Genomic DNA, 12,472 nt, shown 5'->3' with positions numbered 1-12,472 from the left:
TGGTGTCTCAGCCATGATCCTACCCTCCATAATGAGTCACCAGGAGTTGGTTGTGTCCTGCTCTTGTTGCCGGTGATGGCTGAGTGTTTCCTGTAGGTTCATGTCCTCGATGGCTGAGTGTTTCCTATAGGTTCATGGCCTCGATGTCTGAGTGTTTCTTGTAGGTTCATGGCCTCGATGGCTGAGTGTTTCCTGTAGGTTCATGTCCTCGATGGCTGAGTGTTTCCTGTAGGTTCATGTCCTCGATGGCTGAGTGTTTCCTGTAGGTTTATTTCCTCGATGGCTGAGTGTTTCTTGTAGGTTCATGGCCTCGATGGCTGAGTGTTTCCTGTAGGTTCATGTCCTCGATGGCTGAGAGTTTCCTGTAGGTTCATGTCCTCGATGGCTGAGTGTTTCCTGTAGGTTTATGGCCTCGATGGCTGAGTGTTTCCTGTAGGTTTATGGCCTCGATGGCTGAGTGTTTCCTGTAGGTTCATGGCCTCGATGTCTGAGTGTTTCTTGTAGGTTCATGTCCTCGATGGCTGAGTGTTTCCTGTAGGTTTATGGCCTCGATGGCTGAGTGTTTCCTGTAGGTTTATGGCCTCGATGGCTGAGTGTTTCCTGTAGGTTTATGTCCTCGATGGCTGAGTGTTTCCTGTAGGTTTATGGCCTCGATGGCTGAGTGTTTCCTGTAGGTTCATGTCCTCGATGGCTGAGTGTTTCCTGTAGGTTCATGTCCTCGATGGCTGAGTGTTTCCTGTAGGTTCATGTCCTCGATGGCTGAGTGTTTCCTGTAGGTTTATGGCCTCGATGGCTGAGTGTTTCCTGTAGGTTTATGGCCTCGATGGCTGAGTGTTTCCTGTAGGTTCATGTCCTCGATGGCTGAGTGTTTCCTGTAGGTTCATGTCCTCGATGGCTGAGTGTTTCCTGTAGGTTTATTTCCTCGATGGCTGAGTGTTTCTTGTAGGTTCATGGCCTCGATGGCTGAGTGTTTCCTGTAGGTTCATGTCCTCGATGGCTGAGTGTTTCCTGTAGGTTCATGTCCTCGATGGCTGAGTGTTTCCTGTAGGTTCATGTCCTCGATGGCTGAGTGTTTCCTGTAGGTTTATGGCCTCGATGGCTGAGTGTTTCCTGTAGGTTTATGGCCTCGATGGCTGAGTGTTTCCTGTAGGTTTATGTCCTCGATGGCTGAGTGTTTCCTATAGGTTCATGGCCTCGATGGCTGAGTGTTTCCTGTAGGTTCATGGCCTCGATGGCTGAGTGTTTCCTGTAGGTTCATGGCCTCGATGGCTGAGTGTTTCCTGTAGGTTCATGGCCTCGATGGCTGAGTGTTTCCCGTAGGTTTATGGCCTCGATGGCTGAGTGTTTCCTGTAGGTTTATGGCCTAGATGGCTGAGTGTTTCCTGTAGGTTCATGTCCTCGATGGCTGAGTGTTTCTTGTAGGTTCATGTCCTCGATGGCTGAGTGTTTCCTGTAGGTTCATGGCCTCGATGGCTGAGTGTTTCCCGTAGGTTCATGTCCTCGATGGCTGAGTGTTTCCTGTAGGTTCATGGCCTCGATGGCTGAGTGTTTCCTGTAGGTTCATGGCCTCGATGGCTGAGTGTTTCTTGTAGGTTCATGGCCTCGATGGCTCCTATTGTGACGTGGCCTGTGCCATCTATTGCAGGATGAACCTGATGCAGGTGGACTCGGTGCAGCGATGGATGGACGACCTCCTGCTGATGACGGAGTGTGAGTGTATGTGCATCCTCCAGTCCAAACCCATCAGTGTGGATGACGACTCGCAGACGGACCTGATGTTCTCCTCACAGGACGGCAACCAGAGCAGCCTGGAGATGCTGCTGCGGAGAGCCTGGATCATCAGCACTGAGCTCACCAAGATAGTGCAGAAGCTGGAGAAGAACCGCTGGAAGCGGATCCATTGTATGAGCATCAGAACCAGCTGCCATGTGGGCTCCATGATCAAGGAGTACAATGCGTTCTCCAGAACATCAACAGCACAGATGCAGGAGGTAAGATGCACAGTGTCCAGACCATCAGAGGGGTGCGCAGCGGCAGCGCCTGTCACTACCATGTCAGCATGAGAGGTGCCACTGCCGGTGGCTGCTCCGTATAGTGCACCTGCATGGTGTCTTAGTGTACCGCAGGGGTCAATAGCTCCACACAACCCTGTGTAGGGTTTACAGGGTCCGGTGACCACTCCAGCGGCCAAACGCTGTCTCCAGGGGTCCGGTCCACATCATTCCCTGTACACCAGTCACTGGGCCTTGAGCGGTCTCTACTTGTCCGGTGATGGTTCTCACTGGTTTCACCCAACGGCTCGTGTCCCTGGTTATGTTTTGTCTAGGGCTATTTGTGCTACATGTCTCTGACTATGGGGAGTTCAACGCTGATATTTTTCTGGTTTGTTTCCTAAATGTAAAACTAAACAACTTTCCAAATAGTTTTTATTGAGTCGTTCTCCGAGCCCTGAGTCCACAGAATCTGTCACCGATGTCTCCGACCTCTGCTCAGTGCTGGAGGTGGCAGAACTGTGGGAACTTATAGAGGAGAGGGGTAAAGCATTTATGTGATTGGGAAGTGCAGTTCACTCCGCCTGTAGATAGGCATGAAGGCAGCCAGAAAATGAGTGCAGGAATGAAGCTGTGCTGATACTGAGGAGCTGGTGACGGACAGACAGAAGTGACATGCCAAATTCTATGCATTGCTAGGAGCCGGCCGCACATTGTACATTGGGGCGAAGATTAATGGAGGAATAGACGTTGCAGACTGAAGATACGTTTGTAACTAAAAGTAACCACTAACAGAAAAATCATTTGTCTTCTGTCAGGCTGGGTCCCCCAATAGCGAGTCAGCCCCTACACTACTCACCGAACTATCATTTCTTTAGTTGGACAGAAACAATGTTCTTAATTAATTGCAGATGAAGGCTCCTCGGAGCTCCGCCCTGCCCCTTAGTGCTCTGCCCCGCCCCTCAGTGCCCCACCCCTCAGTGTCCCGCCCCTTCGGGCTCCGCTCCGCCCCTCGATCCGCAGGAGGCCGGCACCTACTTTTAGCTGGATTAACAGTGCATGCAAAAAGCGAGCACTGACTGAACTGAGTGCCTGACCCTGCACTGACACTGCAGGAGCCGAGCACACACCCAGTGTCATTGCAGGCGTTCTCTCGTTCCTCTGTGTTCCTGCAGTGAAAAGTATGTGTCCTGCTCTCAAACTAAGGTCCAATAAAAAATGCTAATTATTAGATTCGTTAAAATACAACAATACAAAAATGTAAAAAAATAATAACATGCCTGTAGACTGTAATGCATTTCATACCCTCGTGCATGGGTTCTTAATCATAACTGGGGATCGTGTGTGCAGCGAGCGGAGGCTACACACAGAAGAGAGGGATGAGAGCGCTCCTGCACGGACACTGTGTGCACTTGCCTCCTGCAGTGTCAGTGCGGAGGTGTCCAACCTCGTCCATGACAATCCAGCAATGAGGAGCCTTGTTCTATCACCGCATCCGTCCTCACCATGATCAAGACTGCGCTGCTCGTGTCCATTGAGATGTCAGTGAGGCGTCAGAACAGAACTTCAGAGAATCAGCGAAAGGGTTGTTCCAAAAAAAAACCCAAGTTCCACCCAACCCGTAGGATATGTGATCTTATTCTGAATGGAGCAGAGCTGCACATGCTCGACCCCTACTACATTCATTGTCAATAGGAGAGTCGGAGAAGCCGAGCATACGCACCTCCCCCCCATTCAGCACGGGGTCACAGAGCCCCTATCATAGTTATTTTGAAACAAGTCTTTAACACTGAAGATGTGTGGAGGTCCTACTCCTGTCCTCCGGTTTCATCTTCTCTCGTCCCCTCCGCTTCTCATGTTCTCAGATCCCCTCGTCTTCTCTTCCACACCGCCTCTATTCCTCTACTCCACTCCTTCTCTCCTCTCCTCTCTTCCACACCGCCTCTATTCCTCTACTCCACTCCTTCTCTCCTCTCCTCTCTTCCACACCGCCTCTATTCCTCTACTCCACTCCTTCTCTCCTCTCCTCTCTTCCACTCCGCCTCTATTCCTCTACTCCACTCCTTCTCTCCACTGCTCCTCTCTTCCACTTTTTATCTTCTCCTCCCTTCTGCACTTCTCTTCTGCTCCACCTCTATTCCTCTTCTCCTGTTTTTCACTCTTCCTCTCCTTTTCTCATCTGCTCTTCCTCTCCTCGGCTCTTCCTCTCCTATGGTCATTCTGTCCTCTCTTCCTCTCCTCCACTGCTCTCGTCCCCTCCTCCACTTCTTCTCTCCTGTTCCCCCTCTCCTTTGTTCCTCCTCCTCTGCTCCTTTTCTGCTCCTCCTCTCTGCCTATCCTCTGCTCCTCTCTTCCTTGCCTCCACTTCTTTTCTCCTCTGTTACCCCTCTACTCCTCTCCTCCACTCCTTCTATCCTGTCCCCCTATAGTTTGTGCCCCCTCTCCTTTGTTCCTCCTCTCCGCTGCTAATTTTCTGCTCCTCCTCTCTGCCCATGCTATTAACCTCTTTCTCTGCTTTCTTCCTCTCCTCCACTTCTTCTCTCCTCTGTTCTCCCTCTACTCTTCTCTTCCTCTCCTCTGCTTCTTTTCTCCTCTGCTCCTCTCTTCTTCTCTGGTGCTCCTCCTCTCCTCCCCTCCACTACTTCTCTCTTCTGTCTGCCTCTATTTCTCTCCCCCACTCCTTTGATCCTATTCTTGTCCTCTCCTCTGCTACATCAATTGCCCTCTCCTCTCTTCTCCTTCATCTCAATTGCTCTCCTCAGCTCTTCCTTTCCTCCTCTGCTCCTCTTATCTGTTCCTCCTCTCCTCCACTTTTCAACTTCTCTCTTCTTCTCATCTCCTCCAGTCCGCTACTCTTCTGCTCCGCCTCAATTGTTCTTCTCTTTCACTCTTCCTCTCCTCTTCTACTCCTCCTTTCCTCCTATTCTTTTCGTCTCCTCCTCTTCTTTTCGTCTCCTCCGCTCCTCCTCTCCTCTGTTCCTTCTCTCCTCTGCTCCTTTTCTTCTGCTCATCTCCTCTCTTCCTCTCTACCACTCCCCCTCTCCTCTGCTCCTTTTTCTCCCCTGCTCCTTTTTCTCTGCTCCTTTTTCTCCCCTGCTCCTCTTCTTCTCTGCTTCTCCTCTGCTCCTTTTTCTCCTCTGCTCATCCTCCATTCCTTCTCTCCTCTGCTCCTCCTCCCATCTCCTTGCTTCCTCTCCGCCGCTCCACCTCTCCTTTGTTCCTCCTCTCCTCTGCTCCTTTTCTCCTCTCCGCCTCTTCCCTTCTCCACTTCCTCTCCCCTTCTCCTTTCTTCCTCTCTGCCGATCCTCCTCCCCTCCACTACTACTCTCCTCTGCTTCTCCTCTTGTCCTCTCCTCTGCTTCTCCTCTTGTCCTCTCCTCTGCTCCTCCTCTTGTCCTCTCCTCTGCTCCACCTCTCTGCCTCTCCTCTGCTCCTCCTCTTGTCCTCTCATCTGCTCCTCCTCTTGTCCTCTCCTCTGCTCCTCCTCTTGTCCTCTCCTCTGCTCCACCTCTCTGCCTCTCCTCTGCTCCTCCTCTTGTCCTCTCCTCTGCTCCTCCTCTTGACCTCTCCTCTGCTCCTCCTCTTGTCCTCTCCTCTGCTCCACCTCTCTGCCTCTCCTCTGCTCCTCCTCTTGTCCTCTCCTCTGCTCCACCTCTTGTCCTCTCCTCTGCTTCTCCTCTTGTCCTCTCCTCTGCTCCTCCTCTTGTCCTCTCCTCTGCTCCACCTCTTGTCCTCTCCTCTGCTCCACCTCTCGGCCTCTCCTCTGCTCCACCTCTCTGACTCTCTTCTGCTCCTCCTCTTGTCCTCTCCTCTGCTCCACCTCTTGTCCTCTCCTCTGCTCCACCTCTCTGCCTCTCCTCTGCTCCACCTCTCTGCCTCTCCTCTGCTCCTCCTCTTGTCCTCTCCTCTGCTCCACCTCTCTGCCTCTCCTCTGCTCCTCCTCTTGTCCTCTCCTCTGCTCCACCTCTCTGCCTCTCCTCTGCTCCTCCTCTTGTCCTCTCCTCTGCTCCACCTCTCTGCTCCTCCTCTTGTCCTCTCCTCTGCCACCTCTTGTCCTCTCCTCTGCTTCTCCTCTTGTCCTCTCCTCTGCTCCTCCTCTTGTCCTCTCCTCTGCTCCACCTCTCTGCCTCTCCTCTGCTCCTCCTCTTGTCCTCTCCTCTGCTCCTCCTCTTGTCCTCTCCTCTGCTCCACCTCTCTGCCTCTCCTCTGCTCCTCCTCTTGTCCTCTCCTCTGCTCCTCCTCTTGTCCTCTCCTCTGCTCCACCTCTCTGCCTCTCCTCTGCTCCTCCTCTTGTCCTCTCCTCTGCTCCTCCTCTTGTCCTCTCCTCTGCTCCACCTCTGTCATGATCCCAATGGCAGGGGATCACAAAAAGGACAAGCACAGATACAAACAAGCTCTAGGGCGATGGAACCTGAGCTGACCGCGACCCTGAACCTAACACACAAATAAAAGTAGCCGGGGAACGTGCCTACGATGATCCTAGACGTCTCGCTCCAGCCGAAGATCTAACTTCCCCTATCAGAAGAAACACAGACCTCTCTTGCCTCCAGAGAAATACCCCACAGCAAATAGCAGCCCCCCACATATAATGACGGTGAAATGAGAGGAAAGCACATACGTAGTATGAAAACAGTTTCAGCAAAATGAGGCCCGCTAAAGCTAGATAGTAGAGGATACAAAAGTGAACTGCGCGGTCAGCGAAAAACCCTTCAAAAAACCATCCTGAAATTACTTGAACTCATGTGCCAAATCATGGTACATGAAAAGCAATTTCAGCCCACTAGAGCAACCAGCAGCAGAGAATCACATATCTGCAGGCTGGACTAAAAACCAAATTAAGCAAAACACAAAACAGGAAAATCCAAACTTAGCTTGTCCAGAAGGTTCTAGGAGCAGGGAGCAGAGGTAACAAGACACACTGGATACATTGATAACCGGCGAGGAAATGCCAGCAAAGCCAGGTTAAATAGGAAACTCCCATATGCTGATGGAACAGGTGGAACCCAGAAACCCAGGAAAGACAAGTCACCCAGTACCATCAGTAACCACCAGAGGGAGCCCAAAAACAGAACTCACAACAGTACCCCCCCCCTTGAGGAGGGGTCACCGAACCCTCACGAGAACCACCAGGGCGACCAGGATGAGCCCTATGAAAAGCGCGAACCAAATCATCAGCATGAACATCCGAGGCAACCACCCAAGAATTATCCTCCTGACCATAACCCTTCCACTTGACCAAATACTGGAGTTTCCGTCTGGAAACACGAGAATCCAAGATCTTCTCCACAACATACTCCAATTCTCCCTCCACCAGCACTGGAGCAGGAGGCTCAAGAGAAGGAACAACAGGTACCTCATACTTCCGCAACAACGACCGATGAAACACATTATGAATAGCAAACGATGCCGGGAGATCCAAACGAAACGACACAGGGTTAAGAATTTCCAAGATCCTATAGGGACCGATGAACCGAGGCTTGAACTTAGGAGAAGAGACCTTCATAGGAACAAAACGAGAAGACAACCACACCAAGTCACCAACAAGAAGTCGAGGACCCACGCGGCGACGGCGATTAGCAAACTGCTGAGCCTTCTCCTGGGACAACCTCAAATTGTCCACCACATGACTCCAAATCCGATGCAACCTATCCACCACCATGTCCACTCCAGGACAATCAGAAGGTTCCACCTGACCAGAGGAAAAACGAGGATGAAACCCCGAATTACAAAAGAAAGGAGAAACCAAGGTAGCAGAACTAGCCCGATTATTAAGCGCAAACTCGGCCAGCGGCAAAAAGGTAACCCAGTCATCCTGATCAGCAGAAACAAAACACCTTAAATAAGTTTCCAAGGTCTGATTAGTTCGTTCAGTCTGGCCATTCGTCTGAGGATGGAATGCAGACGAAAAGGACAAATCAATGCCCATCTTAGCACAGAAAGTCCGCCAAAATCTAGACACAAACTGGGATCCCCTGTCAGAAACGATGTTCTCAGGAATCCCATGCAAACGAACCACATTCTGAAAAAACAGAGGGACCAACTCAGAGGAGGAATGCAACTTAGGCAAGGGTACCAGATGAACCATTTTAGAAAAGCGATCACACACAACCCAGATGACGGACATTTTTTGAGAGACAGGGAGATCCGAAATAAAGTCCATGGAAATGTGCGTCCAAGGCCTCTTCGGGATAGGCAAAGGTGACAACAATCCACTGGCCCGAGAACAGCAAGGCTTAGCCCGAGCACAAACCTCACAAGACTGCACAAAAGAACGCACATCCCTCGACAAGGAAGGCCACCAAAAAGACCTGGCCACCAAGTCTCTAGTACCAAATATTCCAGGATGACCTGCCAACGCAGAAGAATGGACCTCGGAGATGACTCTACTGGTCCAATTATCCGGAACAAACAGTCTCTCAGGCAGACAACGATCAGGTTTAGTCACCTGAAACTCCTGCAAAGCACGTCGCAAGTCTGGGGAGACAGCAGACAAAATCACCCCATCCCTAAGGATACCAGAGGGCTCAGAATTTCCAAGGGAGTCAGGCACAAAACTCCTAGAAAGAGCATCCGCCTTCACATTCTTTGAACCTGGCAGGTATGAAACCACAAAATTGAAACGAGAGAAAAACAGTGACCAACGAGCCTGTCTAGGATTCAGACGCCTGGCAGACTCAAGGTAAATCAAATTTTTGTGATCAGTCAAGACCACCACACGATGTCTAGCACCCTCTAGCCAATGACGCCACTCCTCAAATGCCCACTTCATGGCCAAAAGTTCCCGATTACCAACATCATAATTCCGCTCAGCCGGCGAAAACTTTCTAGAAAAAAACGCGCATGGCTTCATCACTGAGCCATCGGAGCTTCTCTGTGACAAAACCGCCCCCGCTCCAATCTCGGAAGCATCAACCTCAACCTGAAAAGGGAGCGAAACATCTGGCTGACGCAACACAGGAGCAGAAGAAAACCGGCGCTTAAGTTCCTGAAAGGCCTCCACAGCCGCAGGAGACCAATTAGCAACATCAGCACCCTTCTTAGTCAAATCCGTCAAAGGCTTAACAACACTAGAAAAATTAGTTATAAAACGACGATAGAAATTAGCAAAGCCCAAGAACTTCTGCAGACTCTTAAGAGATGCAGGCTGCGTCCAGTCACAAATAGCCCGAACCTTGACGGGATCCATCTCAATAGTAGAAGGGGAAAAAATATACCCCAAGAAAGAAATCTTCTGGACTCCAAAGAGACACTTTGAGCCTTTTACAAACAAGGAATTGGCCCGCAGGACCTGAAACACCTTCCTGACCTGCTGAACATGAGACTCCCAGTCATCAGAAAAAACCAAAATATCATCCAAATACACAATCATAAATTTATCCAGATATTCACGGAAAATATCGTGCATAAAGGACTGGAAGACTGAAGGAGCATTAGAAAGTCCAAAAGGCATTACCAAATACTCAAAATGGCCCTCAGGCGTATTAAATGCGGTTTTCCACTCATCACCTTGCTTTATTCGTATAAGATTATACGCACCCCGAAGATCAATCTTAGTGAACCATTTAGCCCCCTTAATGCGAGCAAACAAATCAGTCAACAATGGCAAAGGATACTGATATTTTACGGTAATCTTATTCAAAAGACGATAATCTATACAAGGCCTCAAGGAACCATCTTTCTTGGCCACGAAAAAAAAACCTGCTCCCAAAGGGGACAAAGATGGACGGATATGTCCCTTTTCCAAGGACTCCTTAACATAATCCCGCATAGCAGTATGCTCTGGCACTGACAGATTGAACAAACGACCTTTAGGAAATTTACTGCCCGGAATTAAATTTATAGCACAATCGCAATCCCTGTGAGGAGGAAGCGAACTGAGCTTAGGCTCCTCAAAAACATCCCGATAGTCAGACAAAAACACAGGAATCTCAGAAGGAGTAGATGAAGCGATAGAAATCGGAGGTGCATCATCATGAACCCCCTGACAACCCCAGCTTAACACAGACACTGATTTCCAGTCAAGGACTGGATTATGAGTTTGTAACCATGGCAGACCAAGTACTAGAACATCATGCAAATTATACAGTACCAGGAAGCGAATCACCTCCTGATGAACGGGAGTCATACGCATGGTCACTTGTGTCCAGTACTGAGGTTTATTCATAGCCAAAGGTGTAGAGTCAATTCCCTTCAAAGGAATAGGGACTTCCAGAGGCTCCAAACTAAACCCACAGCGATTGGCAAATGACCAATCCATAAGACTCAGGGCAGCGCCTGAATCCACATAGGCATCGACGGAAATGGATGATAATGAACAAATCAGAGTCACAGACAGAATGAACTTAGACTGTAAAGTACTAATGGCAACAGACTTATCAACCTTTTTTGTGCGTTTAGAGCATGCTGATATAACATGAGCTGAATCACCACAATAAAAGCACAACCCTTTTTTCCGCCTATACTTTTGCCGTTCACTTCTGGACTGAATTCTATCACATTGCATTATCTCAGGTGACGGTTCAGACGACACCGCCAAATGATGCACAGGTTTGCGCTCCCGTAAACGCCGATCAATCTGAACAGCCATAGTCATAGACTCATTCAGACCAGCAGGCGCAGGGAACCCCACCATAACATCTTTAATGGCCTCAGAAAGGCCATCTCTAAACTTTGCAGCCAGAGCGCACTCATTCCACTGAGTAAGTACCGACCACTTCCGAAATTTTTGACAATAAATTTCTGCTTCATCTTGCCCCTGAAAGAGGGCCAACAAAGCTTTTTCAGCCTGAATCTCTTGGTTAGGTTCCTCATAGAGCAAACCCAATGCCAGAAAAAACGCATCTGCATTAAGCAACGCAGGGTCCCCTGGTGCCAACGCAAATGCCCAATCCTGAGGGTCACCCCGCAGGAAAGATATAATTATCTTGACTTGCTGAGCAGGGTCTCCAGAGGAGCGAGATTTCAAAGAAAGAAACAACTTGCAATTGTTCCTAAAATTCAGAAAACGAGATCTATCTCCAGAAAAAAACTCTGGGACAGGAATTCTAGGTTCAGACATAGGAGCATGTACAACAAAATCCTGTATATTTTACATAGTAACATAGTAACATAGTTAGTAAGGCCGAAAAAAGACATTTGTCCATCCAGTTCAGCCTATATTCCATCATAATAAATACCCAGATCTACGTCCTTCTACAGAACCTAATAATTGTATGATACAATATTGTTCTGCTCCAGGAAGACATAAAGGCCTCTCTTGAACCCCTCGACTGAGTTCGCCATCACCACCTCCTCAGGCAAGCAATTCCAGATTCTCACTGCCCTAACAGTAAAGAATCCTCTTCTATGTTGGTGGAAAAACCTTCTCTCCTCCAGACGCAAAGAATGCCCCCTTGTGCCCGTCACCTTCCTTGGTATAAACAGATCCTCAGCGAGATATTTGTATTGTCCCCTTATATACTTATACATGGTTATTAGATCGCCCCTCAGTCGTCTTTTTTCTAGACTAAATAATCCTAATTTCGCTAATCTATCTGGGTATTGTAGTTCTCCCATCCCCTTTATTAATTTTGTTGCCCTCCTTTGTACTCTCTCTAGTTCCATTATATCCTTCCTGAGCACCGGTGCCCAAAACTGGACACAGTACTCCATGTGCGGTCTAACTAGGGATTTGTACAGAGGCAGTATAATGCTCTCATCATGTGTATCCAGACCTCTTTTAATGCACCCCATGATCCTGTTTGCCTTGGCAGCTGCTGCCTGGCACTGGCTGCTCCAGGTAAGTTTATCATTAACTAGGATCCCCAAGTCCTTCTCCCTGTCAGATTTACCCAGTGGTTTCCCGTTCAGTGTGTAATGGTGATATTGATTCCCTCTTCCCATGTGTATAACCTTACATTTATCATTGTTAAACCTCATCTGCCACCTTTCAGCCCAAGTTTCCAACTTATCCAGATCCATCTGTAGCAGAATACTATCTTCTCTTGTATTAACTGCTTTACATAGTTTTGTATCATCTGCAAATATCGATATTTTACTGTGTAAACCTTCTACCAGATCATTAATGAATATGTTGAAGAGAACAGGTCCCAATACTGACCTGTATTGTATTTGAACCTTAGTGGCAAGATTATTCAGGCTGGAAGCCAAACTCTGGACGTCCATGATAAACAGCTGAGATCAGAGCCATTCAAAGATTAAGAGGAGGAGGAAGTAGCCAGGCTGCAATAAGGCTAGGCAGCAAACTCTGAGGGGAAAAAAAAAAAAAAAAACTTCCTCAGACTACTTATCCTCCTACTTCAGCCAATACAATTAACACTTTGTGGGCCGGTTATACTGTCATGATCCCAATGGCAGGGGATCACAAAAAGGACAAGCACAGATACAAACAAGCTCTAGGGCGATGGAACCTGAGCTGACCGCGACCCTGAACATAACACACAAATAAAAGTAGCCGGGGAACGTGCCTACGATGATCCTAG

The 12,472-nt window shown here is 48.9% G+C and overlaps 1 protein-coding gene across 6 annotated transcripts in view; it reads left to right on the top strand.

The window, feature by feature from the left end:
- INSC (INSC spindle orientation adaptor protein) overlaps window positions 1-12,472 on the top strand; it is a 279,978-nt gene that overhangs the window by 126,863 nt on the left and 140,643 nt on the right. For 5 of the 6 annotated variants that reach the window (XM_069738644.1, XM_069738642.1, XM_069738641.1 and 2 more), the window contains one exon: window positions 1,646-1,991. In XM_069738644.1, the coding sequence (XP_069594745.1) occupies window positions 1,646-1,991 (346 nt within the window). The remainder of the gene's footprint in view (window positions 1-1,645; window positions 1,992-12,472) is intronic. The other variant, XM_069738645.1, reaches the window with a different exon arrangement.

Source organism: Ranitomeya imitator, chromosome 9 (assembly GCF_032444005.1).
Source record: "Ranitomeya imitator isolate aRanImi1 chromosome 9, aRanImi1.pri, whole genome shotgun sequence".
Lineage (NCBI taxonomy): Eukaryota > Metazoa > Chordata > Amphibia > Anura > Dendrobatidae > Ranitomeya > Ranitomeya imitator.
This window is presented reverse-complemented; position numbering and strand designations above follow the sequence as displayed.